Raw genomic sequence first — 23,908 nt, 5'->3', positions numbered from 1 at the left:
TTAGTAGCCTCACATTCCCAATGCTGCCATTCTCCTTCTGCTTGTGTGACAGCTGTAGTGTTTTCAACACCGCTCTGTACCCATGAGTGCTAGGCTGATAGCTCGGATGCTGGTTAAGATGCTGTTCATACAGGGGTTCCAGGGTGTTCATCCCAATTAGCACAGTAGCGGGGACGTCAGGGTGTACGTCCGGAACAACTAGAGCCAATGTTGTTACTTCATATTCTTCACCAACAAAATCTCTGGGGAACTTGACGGAAACCTCAATGTATCCAAGATATGGAATGGTTTGACCCGCAGCACCTTCCACCTGGAGAAGATCATGGAGTGGTTGAATTTGTTGGTCATGAAGATGATTGTTGTAAAAGGATACAGGTATTGTAGTAACCTGTGATCCTGTATCAAGCAGGCATTTCTGTGGATGGCCTGCTAGGGTCACCTCTGTTGTGCATCTTGACCCAACTAACCCATGAGGTAACATTGTAGTTGCCTTCGGACAAGTGTGTAGGTCTACACAGTGAACAATTTCCTCCTTGTTCCTTTCCTCCTTTGCGGGACAATGTGGGTCCTGCACAGTTCCTGTACGTCCCATTACAGAAACTGTATCTAGTTTAAATGTCCAGTTGATGAATTCCGCTTCTGCCATTTTGGTTTCTTTTCACTGAACTGTTTGCGTTTTGCATTGACCAATGTGGGATTGGGTCTGTTCTCACACTGTGGTCTAATGTGTCCATCTTCCCCACACCTGAAACAGAAACCAGGCTTGGGGTTAGATGATATATTCCCCTGTGTATCCGTTCTTTGCTTCGGGTGCTGCTTTGGAACAAGAGTACAGGACTGGTGAGACTGGGAGGCAGTTAAGGCGGCAAGTTGCTTTTGTATCTCCGCCATCTGCTGGGTGAGAGTGGACAACGCAGCACAGACCCCCTTTTCTTCTTCTACTGCGAACTGAGCTTGAGCTGCAACTCTGTGTCTTGGTGTTCCCAAATGTTGCTTCATCCTCAGAGTTTTGCTAGCTTCTCTGTCTTCTTCAGTTCTTAATAGGAGTAACAGTTCTGCAAAAGAAGGTGGGTTGGATTTTCTCTGCTTCAGCTGAAGCTCAGAGATAAGATTGCTATCCCAACATCCCCTACAGAATTGGCTGAGCAGGTGCCTGTTCACTTCACTCTGCTTGACTCCTCCCCGCTTGACAGCTAAACTCAGGGCCACCTGAAGTCGCTGTAGGTAGCCGGATGGCTTCTCACCCGAGTTCTGCAGCGTGTCCATGAACTTCGCATAAAGTTCTTCCCCGTCCTGTACAATTCCATAAGCAGAATCAAGATGTTGAATATAAGTCTCTGCTGGTAGGTCGGGGTTAAGGTGCTTGATTATGTCCGCTGCAGGTGGTAAAAGACTATCAAGGATGTGTCTGGATCTTCGCAGTTCTGAAATGGCTGGATCCTTTAAGATGAGATCCACTCCAGAGCGCCATGTATCATAGTCCACCTCATGCTGTGGGTGTGGTAGTCTCCCAGAAAACATGCGCAGCTTATGGGATGAGCGTATGTTTACATCTTCGCTCTTTACTATATGCTCCACAACATACCTCTGTACTTCAGGTGGATTCAACTCAGCCGCAGACATACTGATAGAATGTCCTTCTGTTGTTGTAGGATGTAGGGCAGCTGAAGAAGTGACAGGGCTAGCCATGTTGTGGGTTTGTCGATCCGGAATGGCAGCCATTTTGTGTTCAGATGCGGCAGTGCATTCCTGCTTGAGCCCTTCTGGTTTTCCTGGGCGCAATTCTGAAACAGCTCCATTTATTTGGGTCATTAGTTCTTGGAGAACTTCAGCAAAATCCTGACCAGACAGTTTTGCTACTTGTTTTAAGTCAGCTAAATAAGTCTTAGTCTTTGTGCACCCGACAGTAGCCGCATAGATTTTAGACAAGCTTTTTATATGATATTCATTATTTAAGGGCTTAAATGTATACGGCAGAATCGGACCCAATAAATCAAAAACAGACCCCGTTTTAAACTCAACAACGAGCATATTATTAAACTCAGAGCCGGGTGAGTTTATTGGCACGGAGCGTTCAATAGCACCATACTGGAGAAGAAAATCTTCAACCTCCTCAACCACATATGCGGGGACGCCACTGACCAACACCGCGTTTGGTATTTTAACACCTAATGACTCCAACAAGTCCATGTTCATAGTAATATGGTGAGATAGTGAGACTGAATGTACACAACAATATTATACTTGACACAACCTCCTGGCTGGCTCGCCACTAATTTGTCTTATGTAGCAAGTACATAAGCTAAAATAATTTAAGTTGGTTATGAATAGTTGGGCTAATTCAGAAGATATCAGATTCGGCTCTAGGAGGTGAGTGAAGTACAATAAACGTACAACCACAGATATTGTGATTACAATTGTTATTTATAGTGAAAATAAAGTGCAATTACCAAACACCAATATTTACAAAATCTGCAGACAAGGAAAAATAAAACAATTCAAGCTTGTAAAATATCCGCTGCACGGCAGTGCAGGAACCTCGTCCAACCTCTGGCAACAATGTCCATAAAGTTTATTTCATGAGTGATATAAGTCCAACGCGTATGACAGTCTAGACAGGTTGAAATTTGAAGTAGGATGATCAGCACTAAGATTCCAAAGCTGAAATCTCAGAAGTGAGATTTAGGGGACTAAACCAAGAGGGGAGAGTGTAGGCCGCAGCAGCCTCCTACCAGACCGCAGGAAGTTGTAGCTGGGGTTCTGGCTCGTTGGGCCTAGCTCGCCATCCAAAGTAGTGGTGTCGCTGTGGTCTCTCCAGGGCACCACTAGCCTGCACATTCACTACGTGCGATGTCACATACGAGCCCCACGCATCTACCCACGGCGGTATCAAAATACTGTTGCTTCCATCCGCTAACGCCTCTCCCCCGCGTCGTCTCGAGGCGACAACCCGGAAGGCATATATCGGTGCCTCGCGAATGTGATTGGTCACAACAGGCATGTGCAGACACGCGCCATGACGCGTCGCGATGCCTTCACGGGCACGCTCCCAATTGGAATTTAAAATTTCGGCTTAGTTATAGATGCAGCTCTTTTTATGTGGGTTACACTAGCTTTAACGCTTCGAGGGTTCCTTTGTTCTTGCCGTCGCCTCGGCGCTTGACCCAGACTTTCGCTCTGTAGTTGCTTTTTAGCATAGTACTACAAAAAATTGTAAATCTGTGATATATGATTGATAAACGTAAAGGTAACTGTATAAATATGTTCAATGACTTTGTTACTTTTAATGATTGGAGAGCACCCGCTTCGATTCGCACTCAATTCAAACTTTACGCTGCACGCTCACCTAACTTTACGCTGCACGCTCACCTAACTTGCGTTTGCACCTTTTGTCCACACGTAAACTGCGTTTAGCATTTACGTGTGGACGAGGAAGACTGAGAAAACGCAGCGTCAAAGGTGTGCGCCTATTTTGACGCCACACTGTGCGCCAAGTTTTTGTCTCGGTGCCATGAATTCCTACAATGGCAGACTTAGACAAAATACTGTTAATTTTATTATCTTCAGTGTTTAAATGCTTACATATACGGGTTTGCTTGTAATTGTTGCCTATATACATTTTAAGCTATTATTTATTATTTAGTTCAATCAATAGATCAAGTTTTGTAGTGACTATGAAATATATTGTAATTATCTGTTTCCTGTTTATCCTAGACAGGGCAAAAAAGGACTCCAAATTTAAAAAAAAAGATAAAAATGAAAGACTGGTGCATTGTGCAGTTTAGCACTGGTGGTACAGAAATAGTCCCTAGATCATGGATAAATGGGGAGAAATTGTCATGGCCTCCATACCCTCCGTGAGACACATTCAGGATCCACGACGCAGTAAAGAGGAGAGTTCATCCTGGTGCAACATGGCTCACCTATGCACCAGTCCGACTTCTAATAAGCCATGGTGGGTATCATCTGGATTGGTGTTGTATAAATGTAACAATAACAAGTTTTTCGTGTCCTAATTTATGTCTGGCCATACATTGTGTTTGTACTTCCAGACACATTTCACGAAGCAGAACGCAGTCTTCAGAAATATCTAAGTGAACACTGTGATACGTCTGACCTTCAGTCCGAAGCTGAAACTCAGACCAGTCATAAAAGAAAGCACAAGTAAAACTTTTTTTATTTCACAAACATATCTTTGATTGCTAAGAATTTATGATCTTGTCTTTTATACATATCTGTGGTGCTTGCATACTGCAATATCACCACATAATATAGTCCAAAAAGTGGAAGCTTGTAAACTTTTTATAAATGCAAAGCCGTGTACACTTGTGCACTTCAAAAATTCCTTGTATACTGTACCTTCTTGCACATCTCCGTTTCCTGTGTGTGTTGTTATAAATCAAACTGTAACTTTAGGAAAAAATATTCCAAAAGCACATTTGTAATTACTTATGACCGTTTTCAACTTTTTTTCTTTAGACCAAATCCCCTGTACACATATAGTGACTCAGAGGATGAGCAGCCCACAAAAAAAATGGTTTCCCCAGGCCCCTCGAGTGAAAATACCAGGTAATAAAATACTGTCTAGTGTCTTTGTACATATCTGTGTGTGACACAAGGAAACGTTTGACAAGTTGTCTGTATTCTTAAATACTTTAAAAAAAAAAGCATCTTTTTCTGTCAGACCTGACGAGAGCTGTTAACGAACTCCGTGAGGAGGTCAGAGCCATCCGCAATACCGGCTGCAATGAATCGGTAGATGCTGGGGTACTGCCTCTGGATTTGCCCTTGCACAACATTGAGGAGCTAAACAATGCAGAGGCAGCTCTTCAATCACAAGAGGCAAATAAGGCAATGGTAAGTATATAAAGGTTATGTACACTTTGTAACTATAAAGTGTAATAGCTGTCAGATGTGATTTAAATACATAACAACGGCCTGTTGGTTAAACACACAAGCACTTGCATACACATTTAAGACATGAGACACGCTAATTCCATCTCTTAAAATGTGTCTATAGGTGAGACGCTTTGCCTTGATTGGAGCCTGACGCAGCAGTTAGGGGCAAACTCTATGTCCGAGTTTGTCTTTGCACAAGCAGTGCAGAAATGGCTCCGATACGCCCCAGATCATTTGGGTGGTGCAGGACGCACATCATGCAAAAAATTACAAACTTCTGTGAATCATATAAACGTAAATCGGAAACTGTCTTTTAATAAAGTATTTAGCAAACGAAACATGCCTATTGACCTTTTTTTGTTTATTTTTTTCTCTGTTACATCACATGCAATGCTTTCTTATTTTAGGATATTAATATTGACATGATACATTGTGAGACATTTGGGGTTTTTTTTTATAAAGGGTGTCCAATTTAAGGAATAAGTACAATTATGTGTTTAGGTGGTTGAAGTATTGATGGAAACATGCAGTAGTTTAGTATTGGTTAAAATACCTATAAAGAAAGGTAGATTTCCAGTCATGATTTAACTGTTTTAATAAAAAGCAACTGTGCGAAAGAGGCGGAAAATCAACACCATAGCTCAACAGTGTTTCAATATCAGAATCTGACATTGTTTCAATGTCAGCAGTATTAGAAAATATAACGTTGAATCAACGTCAGGTTTCAACATTGATTCAACATCAAAACCTGACGTTGTTTCAACATTAAAAAAGGGTGCAAGAGTGACGTTAGGTCAACGTCACACTTCAACGTTGGTTCAATGACACAGCCTGATATTGACTCAACATTGTTTCAATGTTTCCTTGCTATCTGGGTATTTTGTGCAACTTTTTTGTATTTACAGTTTTGAGGGAAAAGCCTCTTAAATTTCTCTAACTAGAAATATATGTTAAAAAAAACAAAAACGATTTTCAATTTTTTTGTAGTTTATTGCACTTTTTTGCAATTTATGTAATTACTATGCACTTAATACATACATATTATTAAAATTTAGGCTGTAATGGTTGTATTGATGTATAGCAACTTGAAATGCTCCCAAAAATGGCTCTACAGCATGTAAAAATATAATACAAGCTCTGGTGGACTTGGTTCTATGGTAGGTCTTAAAGGGTTAAATCAATATCTTTATCTGGGCTGCAGAAGTGATAGGGTAACAGGGGCAGGGTACAGACTGGACAGGTCGCTATCATACAGAGACAAACAACCATTTGCACTTCAACACCTTTGGGTAATTTAGAATAACCAGCCCTTACAACTGCATGACTTTTAACTGTGAAGGAAACCAGAGTACACAGAGAGAACCCACTGCAAACTTCACCTCATTGCGGATTCGAACCCAGGACCTTCTTGCTCTGAGGTAACAGCACGAACCACCATGGCATTAATCTGTCAATACAGACTTAACAAAAGTAGGAAAGCTATGCTTGATGATGCTTTATGTTGTTGTCCTTGACAAGTTAAACCATACGAAATAGTAACAGCATACACGTGGTGTGGTTGTCTGCCTCTTGTAACCCCACTGATTTTCCTGTGGTTTGACATCTAATGTGATCTTGTGGATTTCGTGAGCTGACTCAAAAAAGTGAAATTGGGTGGTTGTTACATGCACAAGATCCAAACTTGTAATTTGAACTAAATAATTCCATGTTTCTATGGTGAACGTAATTGAATTATGTAGCATCTACATGAAATTCAGCAACGTAATTTGTTCTTGTTGAGATGACATCATACAATCTAGTAAGAGTGGCTGGATCCAGGCAACTAACCACTCTTACTCATCTCATCTGCATGTAACAACCACCCAATTTCATTTTTTTGAGTGTGCAAGTCTGCAAATTTCTTTATTAAATCATAAGATTCTTAAATTCATCAAGTCTCTCTCTGCCTGGGTCCTCGTCACAAAACATGACATCACTGTTTTGTACATTTTAACACAATTTAATCCCACATTTGTGAAAGAAAAGCAAAACACTTTTTTGAGAAGTCTGTAACAAAACCATCAAATCTGATAAAGGTTATTTAAATGATGCTCATAGTGAGTAAGAAGTAAACTGAGTGCATGTTTTGGACAGAGATTCACTTTTAATGTGTATGTATAATATAATACAGATACATAAAAAACACTCCCAAAACAGAATAAATTATTACAAAATATTAATAAAAACCTATTAAAATGGAGGCAACTTTGCCTGTGGTAGAATGTATATAATGTATGAAAAAATCTTTACTGCAGATACTAATTTAACTAATTTAATAATACTAATTTTGTGTTGTAAGATTTATGAGTTTCATGATTTCATAGTGGTACTTGGGAGAGCTTGACATTTTTCTCAGGTGGTACACACTGTAAAAAGTTTGAGAAACACTGAAAAGTGTTTCTCTGCTGCATAAGTCAGTATGCAGCAGTCAAACAGACACCTGGACGGTCCAAAAGTTGGCCTACCTGTTACTGGCTGAGGTTTTAGTGGAGTTGTGGCTGAACCACATAAAAATATATCATTAATTTTAATCTCCCCAATCAATGATCATGTTATGTTGGAATGTTGTTAAAGAGGGTCAAAAATGTTTCAACCCAGTTTGTTTTGCAGATTCTGTATAGCAGCTTTAATATAGGGAGGACACAACTTCCTGATTGTATGAATAAAATCAGGATTTTTCTCTTTGTCAGTTTAATAGTTTCTGTTGTGCTTGTCACTGTTCCCTGTCTGTTTTCTTACCTGGTTCTTCCTGACCTTGTACTTTCTCCTCATGTTCCCTCTTTCCTCTCTCCCTCTTTGGACTGACAATCATACACAAATAGATTGGATTCAATTAGATGAAAAAATTACATTAATATGAAAAAAAAAATTATTAAGATCACTAACAAAAAGTCCTCTCTCAGTCTACTTTCAACCAAAAGGCAAATAACCAAACCACATGAACATCTAATAAAAGATATAAAATATTGAAACACTGATCCAACATTATCCTTTATTGACGGATCATTTGTTCTTACACTTTTACCTGAATGTGGCTCCTGTTTTTGAAAAAACGTCCTTATATCCATTATGAACCTGTCTGTCTCTCTCTACACAAAAACACACACACAACAGCAGTTATAAGGTTAATGGGCATTCAGTCAGTTAGCTAGTTAGTATCCATTTCAAACAGGACAGTGGCAACAACAGCAGGCTGCGGACAATTTTAAGTTTTAGATTTTAAATAGGCTGTATACATTTCAATGGGAGCAACAGGACAGTCAGATGTCGCTGAATTTACTACAGAGCAGGACGGATTGTAGGGTAGCTAACATTGTTGGAAAACACTTTTTCAACACTGCAGGTTACCTGGTGTAAGGTTTTTCAGCTAAAAAGAAACATGACTCCTATCTAACTACATAAAGAGTAACTGAAGGTTAAATGCTGCTAATACGTCCTGTTTTAATCCAGGCACTCCACCTCCGCTCCGCTGCGTCTCAGCTACCATCGCTCTGGCAGCAACGACCCTAGAGCCAGAGTGGGGGAGAGCTGGAACAAACCATTTTGGGAGGGGGGAGGGGTTATCTATACTTTTGTTGTTAAAATGTTCCGTCTCAACCAAGTACTCTATGCTTTTTATATTTTTAGTAGTGTGTCACACAAACAGCAAATATTGATAAAAAAAAAAAAAGTAAGAAATCTTTGGGGGTGCTTTGATTCATTTTTGGGGGTGCTGAAGCACCCCCAAAAATGGGCTAAAATCGCCCCTGCTTGCATGCAAGGGCAGCCACAGAGCACTCACACTTGGAGTGAGGGCTCCGGGACTCGCACTCTGCCACTGCCCTGGTCTTTATTTATACACAAGAAGAGTAATACAACAGTGAATATGTTTGTTCAGTGGAATGTTGATGCGTGAGCATGTGCGGATATGGGTGTGTGTGTGTGCCAGGAGAGGCTCCTCTACCTGGTACAAAGTGAAACTGCTCATTAAGCTCTTATCTAGCAGGTACTGCTCCTTCCCTGCATGATAACGGGTCACAGTGAATCAAAAACAGTCTGAGTTATAAAGAGGTCATCATGCAGTATTCTATCATATGCAAACTTATATTATTAAAAGATTATACTGACTACAATTTTCTATTGACAACAAGGAAATTCTTTGTATATTTCATAAATCAGAGAAAGAGGTAAGAGGGCAGAAATGTTACGGTAGCAGGCTCGGGTGTGTACAGCATAGAAAGAGGAGGAGGATGCCCCCGTTTATTACCCGTCTAATTACGTGGGAATAAACTTCAGCTCATCTTTATTTTGTCTTAATAAGTAAATTCTCTCATTTTTTTCCTTCCCCTGAAGTGTAAATTTTTCTCCATCTGCCGCACACACGATATAACCAAAATGACATTAACTGTATGATTAGCTGTAGTTTTGATGCTGACAGAAAGGTGTGTGTGAAGAATATTAACGGCAGTGAGAACATTAAGAGAACAGTTTGATGTTAGTGACATCATCAACATGGATCATCTGCAGTTTTATTAACAGCACTCGCGTGCTCGTTTTATTTAATTATCTATCTATAACAGCGTGTCAACAGACTCCTGTCTCGTGTTATCGTAAATACATAAATGAATAAATAAACAATAATTTTAAGGGCGGAGTATTCATATTCAAGTACTGAATAGTACTGACCGGGTTTATTTCCTGTGCCTGATCGTCTTCTGTTATTCTGAGCCCAGTTCTTAACGTTCTTTAGTGTTTCACAGTCTGTTGCTGAGTGACGTGAAACTTGTTCGTTACTTTCAAAACTTTTCCCCCGGCGGAGTTCGTGAGGCACGCAGTGAAGTTTAGGGTGTGTCGGGAGGATACAGATCCTTGAATCCGGGGAAAACCACAACTTAGCACCGGAGTGACATCATCGGTGTCGGAATGTGAAAGTTCTTTCTTTTCTCAACATAGAGAGAACAGGAGGAGAGAGTGATGGAGCTTGTTGGGTTTAAATTCCCACTCTGTACATTCCAAGGAAACCACTCGACACAAAGAACAGACGGACACTCCAGCTGAGTTTTACTTGCAGCAAGGGGAGAAAGAAGCAAAGGTGTTTACAATCCTCCGTTCCTAGCACATCTCCGACTTCTTCTCCCCGCTCTGCTCTTTTTATTATGTGGTGGCAGATTTCTTTTCTCATGTATTAATCACATATTTAATCATATCACATTAGTTATAGTAATATCACTTTCTAACTTTACTATAGTAAGAGCACTCCTGTCACTAGTTTACATGCATGTGGAAAGTTACCACAGAGAGGCCATTGTAATGGGAGAAGTTAAACAGATAGTGAGACTCCTTCTGCTTAATAGGGATGTAAATCCTCAGAAAACAAGGTCATAAATCTCTCTGTGAGGGAGGAAGTATAGCCCCCCTGAGAGGGGCCAACATGTGAGTTTGTGGAATGTTCTTTGTCTGTGTGTCTGTATATAAGATGTAAGGGCGGTGGCCACAATTCAGAGATGGTCCTGGTGTTTCACTGGGATGCTCTCTCCACATTGCAATGTGTTTATTAAACCCACTTAAATCAAGCTCACTTAGTGTGTTGCAGGTTATTGTTAAAATTTCCATAACAATTATCTTAAAAGAAACACAAGCACATATTGTCTGCTTCCCTGACCTTGCCTGATAGTGTGTGTGTGTGTGTGTGTGTGTGTGTGTGTGTGTGTGTGTGTGTGTGTGTGTGTGTGTGTGTGTCCGCCCTAACATTCCCTCACTCTACAGTTCCAATAGTGAAAATTCCGGAACCTTCCCCCCTCTGTATGAAAGGGCCTCTCTTTACAGAAAGCAGCTGGGAGGTTGGAGGGAGTGGTCTTTGTTTTACAGAGCAGAGTGACGTCATCTCCCTCCATCACAGGGAGGACAGGACTCTGCAGGATCACTGATCCACCTCAACACAGAGACAAACTACAGCATTTCATCCATTTACACACAGCTTCATCAACACTAACTCCACACACTCAGCTTACCAGTGATTATAGTAATAGTAATAGGTCATAGTAATGTGTCATCTCAAACCCCATTGCTGTCATGTTTTCTGACCAGTTCATAGTGGAGCTGTTGTAACAGCTGGACACACATTCTGTCATGTTATCTTCACCTAGTATAGCTACATTGGGTAGCTGTGCTGTGCTGGATCATTGGTGTCTCTCTCCCCTCCCTCCAGGACATTTACAGCACCCGTCTCACTAAAAAAAGCCCTTTGCATAGCGGCTGATCCCACGCACCCAATGCAAAGCTTCTTCAAGCTGCTGCCGTCGGGGAGGAGACTGCGGAGTCTCCAGGCCAGGACCAGCAGGCTGAAGGACAGCTTCATCCATCAGGCTGTCAGGAAGCTTAACTCCCTCCCGATTCTGCCCCCTCTCCCCTCTCTCCTCCACGGTCTCACTGAACTCTGTCACACACACACAAACACACACACTCTCTGACTCACTCACTGGCCTGCACCAGTTACCAGTCACTTTGTGGAGCATTGGACTGCCATTACCTCACAAGACTTTGTTGTTACACTTTCTCTTACCGTACACTACTAAATCGCCATTTGCACTATTTGCCTATTTGCACTACTCTGCCTGGTTTACACTCAATGTCACTTACCCATTATATTGTATATTGTATAGCTTTCTTGTTATATGTAAAATTGTATTTATTTAAATTTTTACTTTTTAATTATTTTACTTGCATTTTTAATCACTTTTATATTTAAATATATTTAAATGTTCATTTGCTATTTATCTAGGGATTGAGAGTAACGCAATTTCTATTCTCTGTATGTCCTGTACATGTGGCAGAATCGACAAATAAAGTTGACTTTGACTTTGACTTTGACTTTGATACATATTATGCACTCTTTAACTGTAATACTTTTCACTGTACAGTTCCAGCTGGATGGAGACTCTCCATGACCACTGGTGTCAGTTTTGAATACACACATTTGGGTAAATTTTGGTAACAGTAGTGTTTTTAATGATTTGGGGAAATAAACTGCACATGGCACACTTGTGTCTGTGGTTTGGGATGCCTTATTACTCCTATAACCTACAGTTGTTTGCAAGTGTTAAGTTTGTATTCACTCACTGATTTTGGTTTCTAGGTGACTGGGGTGTGGATGTTGGCTCCAGGCAGAGCCAAGAGTTAGACCCACTTAACATGACATTAATATTAATTTCATTCTCTAACACAGGGTTTGCAGGGCTGGAGCGAATTTACTCAGGAGGAGAAGCCCTGATGTTGTCTGAGAAATGATCTAACTAATCTTTTCCTTTTTGTTATTCTCCTAGTTCTGATGAGTTGACTCATGGGAGAGAACATGTGTCAAAAGGAGGGATTCCAGAATAAACATGAAACAATGTTTTTCAAACGTTGTTTCAAAAACAATGTTTTTCATTAGTTTTTTATGATGTTTTTGTCTGTGGCTTTTTACTGTGATTTGTTGGATTAACAGTTCATGTACAGGTATTAATCTTATACAGGTGGTACACCCATGTTCAAATGAGGTTTTGATAACCTATAAGCAGTGATGGGAATAACGGCATTACTAACGGCGTTACTTTTTTCAGTAACGAGTAATCTAACTAATTACTATTTCTATCGTTACAACGCCATTACAGTTACTAACAAGAAAACGCGGTCCGTTACTATTTTTAAACAAACAGACAGTTGAAGCTGTGTTCAGCTTACCGCATCTTATATCAGTTGCACGGAAGTAGCTGTAAGTAATCTGGACGCTACAGCTTTAAGCAGCTGCGCGCTCCCGCGGGCGGTAATCACGATCGCTGTCTGGAGCACAACACCTGGAGCTAAGGGAGCAAAACAATCGCATGAGTGCTGCTGTTTGACTGAAGAAGGATAAAGTAGTCGCCGTTTTTTCCTGGGTTAGGGTTACTGCTGTCTCCAGGTAGAAAAAGGAGTGATACACCTGCTGCTGTCAGACCTGCAGGTATCAGGCTGTGATGTTCTCCTTTATAGTGGACAGATCTTTTTTTTTTCGGAGTGGCACAAATAATTTGTGTGGTATCTTATTGTGCCACCCAAGAGGGATCAGTGAATGAATGCAGATGACACCTGATTAAACAGTCAGGCAGTTTTGCCTGAAGTAGTTCTGTGTGTTTTTGAGTTAAGGTGGTCGTTGGTGTGAAGTTAATAATCATTTTATTAATGATATGCAATCACATGACTCTCCGAACATCACAAACTCTGTTAGAGTCCTGAACATGAGTAAAAGTGATTGGAGTAATTATAGCATGCAAGCTCTACAGCAACTTGTGCGCATTTTGTACGGTAGCTAGACTGATTTTCTAGCATGTCAGTTCCTGATGCGTAGGTGCATTAGGTCCTCATTGTCTGAGTAAACATAGTAACACAGTTGTGAGTTCTTTTGACATGTGTACTCAACTTTGACACATTGTTTAACACCCTAAAGGTAAGATTTTGAGTTCATCACATTTCATTGAGGGATTTTGATAGGTCTCAAACATGCTGGAAGCACCTAAAGAAGGACGTTGTTCTTCCAGAGGTAAATGTGGTTGTTTTGGTTTCCCACTGATGTGGGGTCAGTAAAGATCTTTTACACCTTTTAAATGGGCTGATGGCCCTACAACAGTGCAGAGTACAGTACACTGCATAGATAGAGAGGAAAGATCTATCACTCTGTTGTAAATTTAGCTCAGAAGTGTTTTACATATGTTGGCTGTGTGGAAATTCGTAGCTACTTCTGGATTTTACTCTAGAACTCGAGAAGCACTAACATTAGTGTTAGTTTATGTTTGTGGTATTCACTTACCTATAGGTACAAATATAGTCACTGTCCTTTATGGGAAACATCTGGACAGGCCAAAGAAAATGGCACAAAGGAGTGTGTGTGATGTTTGGTGAGGCATGTGTGCCTCAATCCCTAATAACACAGGGGATGAGGGGTTTGTTTTTTTTTTGTTTTTACAGGAACAGTTAATACATTGGGAAACATGGGTTGATGGATGTAATGATAAAGTGGGAAAATATATCACACACTGAAAAACTTCCTTATGTAAATAACAGGTTCTTGTGAAAGAGCACCTTTATGTAACTAAGGTTGAAGTTTTCTTTGCAAATGAACAACCAAGGCTTTTTCATTTTTGTATATGGTCTCATATTGTGTTTTCTTTTATGATATAACTGCCATCCTTCGAACAAAGGGTGGAGACCCAAATGGAGAGAAGATGACCATTGAATATGAATTTGTTGGTTCCTTCTGACTATAGGGAGGATGCACATTGTGAATTCCTTTAGTACACAAATCTCCATATGTTTTTATGTGATTCTTAATTAATTATTTTAAATTCTTAATTGTGGTATCACAAAGGGTGGAATGTGGTGGCAGATTTATTTTCTCATGTATTAATCACATATATAATCATATCACATTAGTTACAGTAATATCACTTCCTCACTTTACTATAGTATGAGCACTACTGTCACTAGTTTGGAATGTTAACACGGTGAGGCCATTGTAATGGAGGGTGTCCCAAATTCTTTTATTTGAGGATGAGAACAAAGAAACACTGGTCTTGTACAATGATTTTATTGAACACACGCGTGGGGAGATGTACGTGGGGCGCGTGGGGCGGCCAAGGAGAAAACAAGGTTATAATTCTCTCTGTTTGTTTTTTTGGTCCTTGGCTGACACTTGGTCTTCGCTCGCTCTGCTGTAGAGTATCACTTCCTGTTTCTGCTCAAACAAAGTGGTGTTTCTGAGTAGCTTATCTGCTTAGAAATTTAATTAAAAACTTTTAAATACATTCTTTTTTCATAGTATAATCTTCACGTGCTTCATCTGAAGCACCCTTTCTGTGTGATCACTACCTAATTCATAGCCAAAGTATTCACTCACTGTCTCTGTACACTGTTTCGCTAGCTTAGCTTAGCTCGTAGTCGACTCGTTAGCACCATGGCTACTTCACCTGTCCCTCCTGCACTTTCTTGCTCATTGTGTCAGATGTTTAGTTACTCCTCAGCCTCCTTTAGCAGTAATGATACCTGTAACAAATGTAGCATATTTGCAGCTCTGGAGGCCAGGATTACTGAATTGGAGACTCGGCTTCGCACCCTTCATTCACCTGTAGCTAGCCAGGCCCCTGTAGCTGGTGCAGCCGAAGATAGCGTAGGCCCCACTAGCTGTTCCCCGGCAGACCCCAAGCAGCTGGGGAAAGAGGGCGGCTGGGTGACGGTGAGGAGGAAGCATAGTCCTAAACAGAAGTCCCAGGTACACCACCATCATGTGTCTAACCATTTTTCCCCACTTGGCGACACACCCACCGGGGGTCAAACCCTGGTAATTGGTGATTCTGTTCTCAGACATGTGAAGCTAGAACCGGCAACCATAGTCAGTTGTCTTCCAGGGGACAGAGCAGGCGACATTGAAGGAAATTTAAAACTGCTGGCTAAGGGTAAACGTAAATACAGTAAGATCATAATTCACGTCGGCAGTAATGACACCCGGTTACGCCAATCAGAGGTCACTAAAATCAATATTGAATCGGTGTGTAACTTTGCCAAAACAATGTCGGACTTTGTAGTTTTCTCTGGGCCCCTCCCCAATCAGACCAGGAGTGACATGTTTAGCCGCATGTTCTCCTTAAATTGCTGGCTGTCTGAGTGGTGTCCCAGAAACGATGTGGGCTTCATAGATAATTGGCAAACCTTCTGGAGGAAACCTGGTCTTGTTAGGAGAGACGGCATCAATCCCACTTTGGATGGAGCAGTTCTCATTTCTAGAAATATGGACAAATTTATTAAACCCCCCAAAATATGTCTATCCAGAGTTGAGACCAGGAAGCAGAGTTGCAGTCTTACACGCCTCTCTGCAGCTTCTCTCCTCCTGTTACCCCCCCAAAAACCCATCTCCATTGAGACCGTGTCAGCTCCCAAACAGACAAAAAACAAACTAAAAAATCACAAAGAAAGAACAATACAGTATCCACATCTGAACCAAAGAGTAAAACAGTGAAATGTGGATTATTAAATATTAGGTCTCTCTCCTCCAAGTCTCTGTTAGTACATGACTTAATAATTGATCAACAAATCGATTTACTCTGCCTTACAGAAACCTGGTTGCAGCAGGATGATTATGTTAGTTTAAATGAATCAACACCCCCGAGTCATTCTAACTAGCAGAAACCTCGAAGCACAGGCCGAGGGGGCCGTGTGGCAGCAATTTTCCACACCAGCCTATTAATTAACGAAAGACCAAGACAGACTTTTAATTCATTTGAAAGCCTGATGCTTAGCCTTGTCCACCCCAGCTGTAAAACTCAGAAACCAGTCTTACTTGTTATCATATATCGCCCACCTGGGCCTTACACAGAGTTTCTCTCTGATTTCTCAGACTTTTTATCTGATTTAGTGCTCAGCTCACTAAAAATGACAGCCTCAACATGGCATTTAACCTGTTATTAGACTCAATTGGCTTCTCTCAAAATGTAAAAGAACCCACCCACCACTTTAATCACACTCTAGATCTTGTTTTAATATATGACACAGAAACTGAACATTTAACAGTGTTTCCTGAAAACCCTCTCCTGTCTAGGGATGGGTATTGTTTAGGTTTTATCCAATACCAGTACCAAACCGGTACTTTTGAAACGGTGCCGGTACTTAAACAGTGCTCAAACTGGTGATTAAAGAATGGAGAACACACACTTTGTCCAAAAACCTCTCATGTTCAGCTGTTTTTTTGTAAAAAGATAACAATGTTAGCCTTTTCTGCAGCTATAGGGCATATATGGTATCACTCTTGGCTGGAAGCAGTGCTTAAACAATGGAAAAAACACAAACTTTGTCCAAAAACCTCTCATGTTTAACTGTTTTCCACTTTTTCTTTGGTCGTTTTAGCTTTTTTGGCCAGGGTGAAGGGAGTATCTGCCATCAAACAAGAAGACAGCTGCATGTAGCTATGATGATGTTTGCTAGTTCACCTTACATGCATTAATGTAATAACGTGGTTAGCCTACTCAACGTAAATTACACACGAACAACATTAAGCTACTCACGCAGAGGAGAACGGCTGCTGCTGACATCATCATCCGTCATCATTTCTGCTACACTGGCAGGGCTAGGGGCCAGGACTCTCCTCTTCGGGTTTTTGGGGGATGTCGCTAACCGGATACCGGTACCCATCCCTACTCCTGTCTGATCATTTCCTGATAACATTTACAATAGTTGATTACACAGCAGTGGAGAGTAGACTTTATCACAGTAGATGTCTTTCTGAAAGTGCTGTAACTAAGTTTAAGAATATAATCCACCCACTGTTATCATCTTCAATGCGCTGTACCAACATAGAGCAGAGCAGCTATCTGAACGCTACTCCAACAGAGGTCGATTATCTTGTTAATAATTTTACCTCCTCACTACGTACGACTCTGGATACTGTAGCTCCTGTGAAAACTAAGGTCTCAAATCAGAAGTACCTGACTCCGTGGTATAATTCTCAAACACGTAGCCTAAAGTAGATAACTTGAAAGCTGGAGAGGAAATGGCGTGTCACCAATTTAGAGGATCATCATTTAGCTTGGAGAAATAGTTTGCTGCTTTATAAGAAAGCCCTCTGCAAAGCCAGAACATCTTACTATTCGTCACTGATTGAAGAAAATAGGAACAACCCCAGGTTTCTCTTCAGCACTGTAGCCAGGCTGACAAAAAGTCAGAGCTCTACTGAGCCAACAATCCCTTTAACGTTAACTAGTAATGACTTCATGAACTTCTTCACAAATAAAATTTCAATCATTATCAAAAAATTGCCAATAATCATCCAACAGATTTAATATTATCTATAGCTACTTTTAGTACCATTGATATTCATTTAGACTCTTTGTCTCCAATTGATCTTTCTGAGTTGACTTCAATAATTACTTCCTCCAAACCATCAACGTGTCTTGTCCTGCCATTAATTAATTCTTCAATCTTAAATATGATCAACCTATCTCTAATAATCGGCTATGTACCACAGGCCTTCAAGCTGGCTGTAGTTAAACCTTTACTCAAAAAGCATCTCTAGACCCAGCAGTCTTAGCTAATTATAGGCCAATCTCCAACCTTCCTTTCATATCAAACATCCTTGAAAGAGTAGTTGTCAAACAGCTAACAGATCATCTGCAGAGGAATGGCTTATTTGAAGAGTTTCAGTCAGGTTTCAGAGCTCATCACAGGACAGAAACAGCTTTAGTGAAGGTTACAAATGATCTTCTTATGGCCTCTGACAGTGGACTCATCTCTTTGCTTGTCCTGCTAGACCTCAGTGCAGCGTTCGATACTGTTGACCATAATATCCTATTAGAGTGATTAGAACATGCTGTAGGTATTACAGGTACTGTGCTGCAGTGGTTTGTATCATATCCATTTAATAGACTCCAATTTGTACATGTAAATGGAGAGTCCTCTTCACACACTAAGGTCAACTATGGAGTTCCACAGGGTTCAGTGCTAGGACCAATTCTGTTTACATTATACATGCTTCCCTTAGGCAGCATCATTAGAAGACATAGCATACATTTACACTGCTATGCTGATGACACCCAGCTCTATCTGTCCATGAAGCCAGATAACACACAACAATTAGTTAAACTGCAGGAATGTCTTAAAGACATAAAGACCTGGATGGCCGCTAACTTTCTGCTTCTTAATTCAGATAAAACTGAGGTTATTGTACTCGGCCCTGAAAATCTTAGAAATATGGTATCTAACCAGATTCTTACTCTGGATGGCATTACCTTGGCCTCCAGTAATGCTGTGAGGAACCTTGGAGTCATTTTTGACCAGGACATGTCCTTCAGCGCACATATTAAACAAATATGTAATACTGCGTTCTTCCATTTGCGCAACATCTCTAAATTAGAAATATCCTGTCTCAGAGTGACGCTGAAAAACTAGTTCATGCATTTATTACTTCCAGGCTGGACTACTGTAATTCATTATTGTCAGGATGTCCTAAAAACTCCCTGAAAAGTCTTCAGCTAATCCAAAATGCTGCAGCAAGAGTCCTGACAGGGTCTAGAAAGAGAGAGCAGATTTCTCCTGTTTTGGCTTCCCTTCATGGGCTTCCTGTTAAATCCAGAATTAAATTCAAAATCCTGCTCCTCACATACAAGGTCTTAAATAATCAGGCCCCATCTTATCTTAATGACCTTGTAGTACCATATCACCCTATTAGAGTACTTCGCTCTCGCACTGCAAGCCTACTTGCTGTTCCTAGAGTATTTAAAAGTAGAATGGGAGGGAGAGCCTTCAGTTTTCAGGCCCTTCTTCTGTGGAACCAGCTTCCAGTTTGGATTCAGGAGACAGACACTATCTCTACTTTTAAGATTAGGCTTCAAACTTTCCTTTTTGCTAAAGCATATAGTTAGGGCTGGACCAGGTGACCCTGAATCCTCCCTTAGTTATGCTGCAATAGATGTAGGCTGCCGGGGATTCCCTTGATGCATTGAGTTTTTCCTTTCCAGTCACCTTTCTCACTCAGTATGTGTTAATAGACCTCTCTGCATTGAATCATATCTGTGATTAATCTCCGTCTCTCTTCCACAGCATGTCTTTATCCTGTCTTCCTTCTCTCACCCCAACCGGTAGCAGCAGATGGCCCCGCCCCTCCCTGAGCCTGTTTCTGCCGGAGGTTTCTTCCTGTTAAAAGGGAGTTTTTCCTTCCCACTGTCGCCAAAGTGCTTGCTCATAGGGGGTCATATGATTGTTGGGTTTTTCTCTGTATCTACTGTACAATATAAAGCACCTTGAGACAACCTTTGTTGTGATTTGGTGTTATATAAATAAAACTGAATTGGATTTAATTGAATTAAGAGTTTTCGGAATGTTTTTTGTCTGTGCGTCTGTAAATAAGATGCAAAGGCGATGGCCACAATTCAGAGATGGTCCTGGTGTTTCACTGGGATGTTCTCTCCAGATTGCAATGTGTTTGAAATCCACTTCAAATCAAGCTCACTGGGTGTGTTGCAGGTTATTGTTAAATTTTCCACAACAATTATCTTGGTTAAAGAAACACAAGCACATATTGTCTGCTTCCCTGACCTTGCCTGATAGTGTGTGTGTGTGTGTGGGGGGGGGGGGGGGGGGGGGGGGTGTCTGTGAGTGGGGTAAAGCCTTGAGCATGTGAGTCTATATCTAACTGTTTTCTTCCCTCCTGTTTTTGATTTATTTTCTCATAGTCCCAATAGTGAATGTTCCAGAACCTTCCCCCTTGCATATGAAGGGGCTGTTATTAAGCCATCCACTCGGGTAATTTGCAGTCTTCACTTTCTCAATGCTCTTTCTCCTGCAGGAATGCTTCCTTCTCTTCCATGTGCCCTGTAATAGCTTACAGTGGAGATAAGGCGGACAAGTAGTGCCCTAGCACAAGGTATAAGGCATCAACCACACACTGAACAGTTTCCTCGCATGGGGTCATAGTAAGGTGTCATCTCAAACTCCATTGCTGTCATGTTTTCTGACCAGTTCATAGTGCAAATGTTGTAACAGCTGGACACACATTCTGTCATGTTATCTTCACCTAGTATAGCTACATTGGGTAGCTGTGCTGACATACATATTATGCACTCTCTAACTGTAATACTTCTCACTGTATAGTTTGCATACTTGGAAGTATGCAAACTATACAATGAGAAGTATTACAGTTAAAGACTCACCCATTCTGCTCTAAGGGGATTAGAAACTTCTCTTTCCTGCTTCCCATCTAAATGGCTGTCGTCACGTGGACCCCACCCTGACCCTATAGGGATTTGGAGTTGACGTCATGCCGCAGTGCATTGTGGGATCGCGGCGCTATGTCAGAAGGCAACAAATCAAAACAAACACACTGTGTTGGAAGCAGGACTGTCAGAACCATGCTTAAAATCAGCGCAAAAGACAAAGGGCTGTATCACGACTGATTGTGCCCAGACGCCAAGAGACAGTACTTGGAAAAAATAGTGTGCATCGGTAATGTGGACCCGTATGAAAAAAGGCAGTGGAGTGAAAACCCAGACAGCCTACCGCCTTTGTCCTATCCCAATATCTTCACGTTCCTTGTCTGTGGATTCAGCGCATACACGGCGAATCATTTTCGTAATTATAAATCCCTGGAGGCGCACATTTAATTCACAAACGGTTGAGTACAAGATTTGGCCGTTTTTAAGCCTCCACGTTGTGAGTACGTTGACCATATGACCAAGATACAGCCAGAGGTTGCACATAACATTGACTTCTCCTCAGCACCTGCCCCAAAATTTGCTCTAGATGAATGATTCACGATTGATGCCAGCTGTGCGTTGCCATGTAAATAGTTTGCATTTCATGTGTATGTACTTGCTAAGTACATGTGAACAGATCGTGAATAAAAAAAAAAATAAACATACTTTTTTTCTGTTTTATTGAATCCACTTTACAGAAAGTACAATTATTTACAATGAACTGTACATGCAACACAGCAGTTTTATGAATATTCAACAAGAGCAAGTTTCATTTGGCCCTGGTTTGACAACCACACTGGGGCACATATTCACCAAAACACAGCACACCTTAACAATCTTATCAAGCAGTGTTGTGTCTTCACCCTCACATGATATGAGTAATCGGATTGGCATTGTAGTGTGTAGCATTTTGAGCACAAACTACCTATTACTCGCTCAACATGAATTCTCAGGTGGGCAATTGCTCTCGTTTGGGGATGGCAGAGAACTCAATATCCGCTCGTCTGACCGATGCAATCCGAGCCTGACGTCTTCGTTTAGTATTATCAGATACACGAGATCCCTCCCGTTGCCTCCAGGAGGGGAAACGATGAAAAGACAGCCCATTTTCCAGCTTCTTGCCTTCCCTATTGTGTGATCTACCATTCCAACGGACAACACAGCAAGTACGAACCATAGCTGACGCTCCCGTGTGCTTTGCTTGGCCTACTGTCATGGAGGGAGGGACGTTGCCCCCCTCCCATGACATCACCCTCCAAAACCCTATAGTGAGTAATGTTACCAACGAAAGCAAGACCCAAAAATCACACGTCTCCCCGCCATTCTAAATGAGCCTGTGGATCAGTTGTTTTATTCACCAGTTTGAGACCGGAACGACACTAAAAGTCGCTCGCCGTTTGTAGCCGGACTTCCACCACTACCCTGTTTCGGCCGGGGAATTCTTTGACTACCTTACAATGGCTCAGGTGAACCCACGTCGGTCATTCAGCCATTTTCAAAGCTGTTGGGGTGGCCAGTAGAACCTAGAATGGTCCCTTCCACCGGGAGTTGGTCCAATGCTTCCTCTTAATCACTTTGATGAGCACCCGGCTCCCGACAGTCAGCTTTGGTACCTGTGAACACACAGCAGAACAAGGCAGCTTGTTTGCTTCAACCACTTCTTTTGTCCTTAATATTTTGCACATCTAGGGTTTGCAGTTTTTGCCTGTTGCTCATCCTGGCTCAACGCTAGAAGAGTAAACTGTCTACCATGAACTATTTCAAAAGGGGTCCACCTGCTGTAGTGGGTGTTATTCTCATGTAAAGTTTCAGAGCTTCTCTGAGAAGCAGCAAACAGCTAGATACACACTCATTTGCTCAAGACTGTGCCCCACTCATAGTGGAGACATAGTACCAGACACCTGCTGACGCGCTATTACACAATCTATATGCTGTCCTAGAAAACAAGTCAAAAAAACTCAAAACCTATTCACCCTGAAAGAGGTGGTACCAGGAGTAGGTGTGGTGGTGTGTTTGTCTAAAATAAAGCAAACACAATCATTAAGTTGTCGTCACATTGTGAATGTTGAAAGCTGCAGAAACACAGACAGGTGAGTGTGTCACCTGTGACAGTGATCCAGCTGGATGGAGACTCTCCATGACCGCTGATGTCACACTTGTAGAGGCCTTCATCAGACCTGGAAACATGCTGGATGGTCATGTGACCTGTAGGCTGCTTCCTGATGAGGGAGCCATCTTTATAGAAAGCAGCTGGGAGGTTGGAGGGAGTGGTCTTTGTTTTACAGAGCAGAGTGACGTCATCTCCCTCCATCACAGGGAGGACAGGACTCTGCAGGATCACTGATCCACCTCAACACAGAGACAAACTACAGCATTTCATCCATTTACACACAGCTTCATCAACACTAACTCCACACACTCAGCTTACCAGTGACTGTCAGGTTAACCATGTTACTGATGGGACCCTCTCTGGACTCACACCAGTAAACTCCACTGTCCTGTGTTAAGATGTAGCTCATGTTACAGGAACAATTACCTGAAGTAGCTTTTTTTCACCATTCAGCTTCACACTGAGTCCGCTGTGAGGATTAAAAAAGCGAACAAAGAAAACTTTTGGCCTGTTCTACTTTTGTGAACACTGATGTATGTAATTACTTTTCATTTCATTTCTGTTTTATTCCTGAGCTCCATTGTGAGACATGAACCCAATCAGGTCATATCAGTGAGCATTTATCAGGTTTAAACTGTGACAGAAGAAGGTTACTGACCTTGGTTTGTTGTGCAGCTCAGCAGTGAGATCAGAACTAAAGAGAAATGACACTCAGGTTAATTTGAAGTGAACATAAAGAACAACTCCACACAAACAGCTGACAAACACACAAACTCATCTCTCTCTGATTTATCTGCTCATTTTCTATTTGATTCCAGTGGGTGTGGGAGCTTGACAGGGAAACTGTGGTAGGCCAAGGGTACTGAAACAGAAGGAAAGGGTGGTCAGAGATGTCCAGTGAAAGGTTCAGTAATCAAACTGTGTTGCCTTATTTGCACGCAGATGGAGAGAAGCAAGAGGGGAGCGTGTGAGGCAGTGGTCCGGTTGAGTCCAGTGTGCTACGCTGGAGAGCAGAGAGGCAGGCAGGTGAGAGTGACAAGATCATCAGGGCTTTGTTACTGACAGCAGCAGTACAGTGGAGATCAGCATCCAATTAAGTGAGTACAGCGAGGTTTGAGAGGTGGTTTCCATG

At 41.5% G+C, this 23,908-nt stretch overlaps 2 protein-coding genes and 2 long non-coding RNA genes across 4 annotated transcripts; 2 read left to right on the top strand and 2 right to left on the bottom strand.

Moving 5' to 3' along the window:
* Nucleotides 1-3,867: 3,867 nt before the first annotated feature.
* Nucleotides 3,868-5,126, top strand: LOC146577238 (uncharacterized). Its single transcript, XR_014891638.1, has 5 exons — nucleotides 3,868-3,955; nucleotides 4,053-4,164; nucleotides 4,480-4,569; nucleotides 4,685-4,857; nucleotides 5,021-5,126. It is a non-coding gene; the product is annotated as an uncharacterized LOC146577238 (long non-coding RNA).
* A 2,563-nt stretch (nucleotides 5,127-7,689) lies between these two features.
* Nucleotides 7,690-9,665, bottom strand: LOC146577237 (uncharacterized). Its single transcript, XR_014891637.1, has 3 exons — nucleotides 9,604-9,665; nucleotides 7,964-8,027; nucleotides 7,690-7,739 (listed from the first exon to the last, which is right to left on the bottom strand). It is a non-coding gene; the product is annotated as an uncharacterized LOC146577237 (long non-coding RNA).
* A 5,213-nt stretch (nucleotides 9,666-14,878) lies between these two features.
* Nucleotides 14,879-20,292, top strand: LOC146577236 (uncharacterized). Its single transcript, XM_085267640.1, has 2 exons — nucleotides 14,879-15,776; nucleotides 20,261-20,292. Exons 1-2 carry the CDS (start codon nucleotides 14,885-14,887, stop codon nucleotides 20,290-20,292), a joined length of 924 nt encoding a protein of 307 aa, XP_085123766.1. The 5' UTR covers nucleotides 14,879-14,884.
* Nucleotides 20,293-22,197: 1,905 nt separating this feature from the next.
* Nucleotides 22,198-23,199, bottom strand: LOC146577235 (Fc receptor-like B). Its single transcript, XM_085269403.1, has 3 exons — nucleotides 23,095-23,199; nucleotides 22,770-23,015; nucleotides 22,198-22,279 (listed from the first exon to the last, which is right to left on the bottom strand). Exons 1-3 carry the CDS (start codon nucleotides 23,183-23,185, stop codon nucleotides 22,233-22,235), a joined length of 384 nt encoding a protein of 127 aa, XP_085125529.1. The 5' UTR covers nucleotides 23,186-23,199; the 3' UTR covers nucleotides 22,198-22,232.
* Between the last annotated feature and the right edge of the window lie 709 nt (nucleotides 23,200-23,908).

The sequence above is a fragment of the Mchenga conophoros genome, linkage group LG3 (assembly GCF_057382185.1).
Source record: "Mchenga conophoros isolate Kocher_MC1m ecotype Shallow Benthic linkage group LG3, M_conophoros_male_GT1.1, whole genome shotgun sequence".
Classification (NCBI taxonomy): Eukaryota; Metazoa; Chordata; class Actinopteri; order Cichliformes; family Cichlidae; genus Mchenga; species Mchenga conophoros.
This window is presented reverse-complemented; position numbering and strand designations above follow the sequence as displayed.

Coding starts and splice junctions, on each gene's coding strand:
- LOC146577236 (XM_085267640.1), top strand. CDS start 14,885: ATGGCTACTTCACCTGTCCCTCCTGCACTTTCTTGCTCATTGTGTCAG. Junction 15,777..20,260: donor AGTTGAGACCAGGAAGCAGA/GTTGCAGTCTTA, acceptor TTTCTCCTGCAG/GAATGCTTCCTTCTCTTCCA.
- LOC146577235 (XM_085269403.1), bottom strand. CDS start 23,185: ATGAGCTACATCTTAACACAGGACAGTGGAGTTTACTGGTGTGAGTCC. Junction 23,016..23,094: donor GGTTAACCTGACAGTCACTG/GTAAGCTGAGTG, acceptor CTCTGTGTTGAG/GTGGATCAGTGATCCTGCAG. Junction 22,280..22,769: donor CAGCTGGATCACTGTCACAG/GTGACACACTCA, acceptor GTGTGTTCACAG/GTACCAAAGCTGACTGTCGG.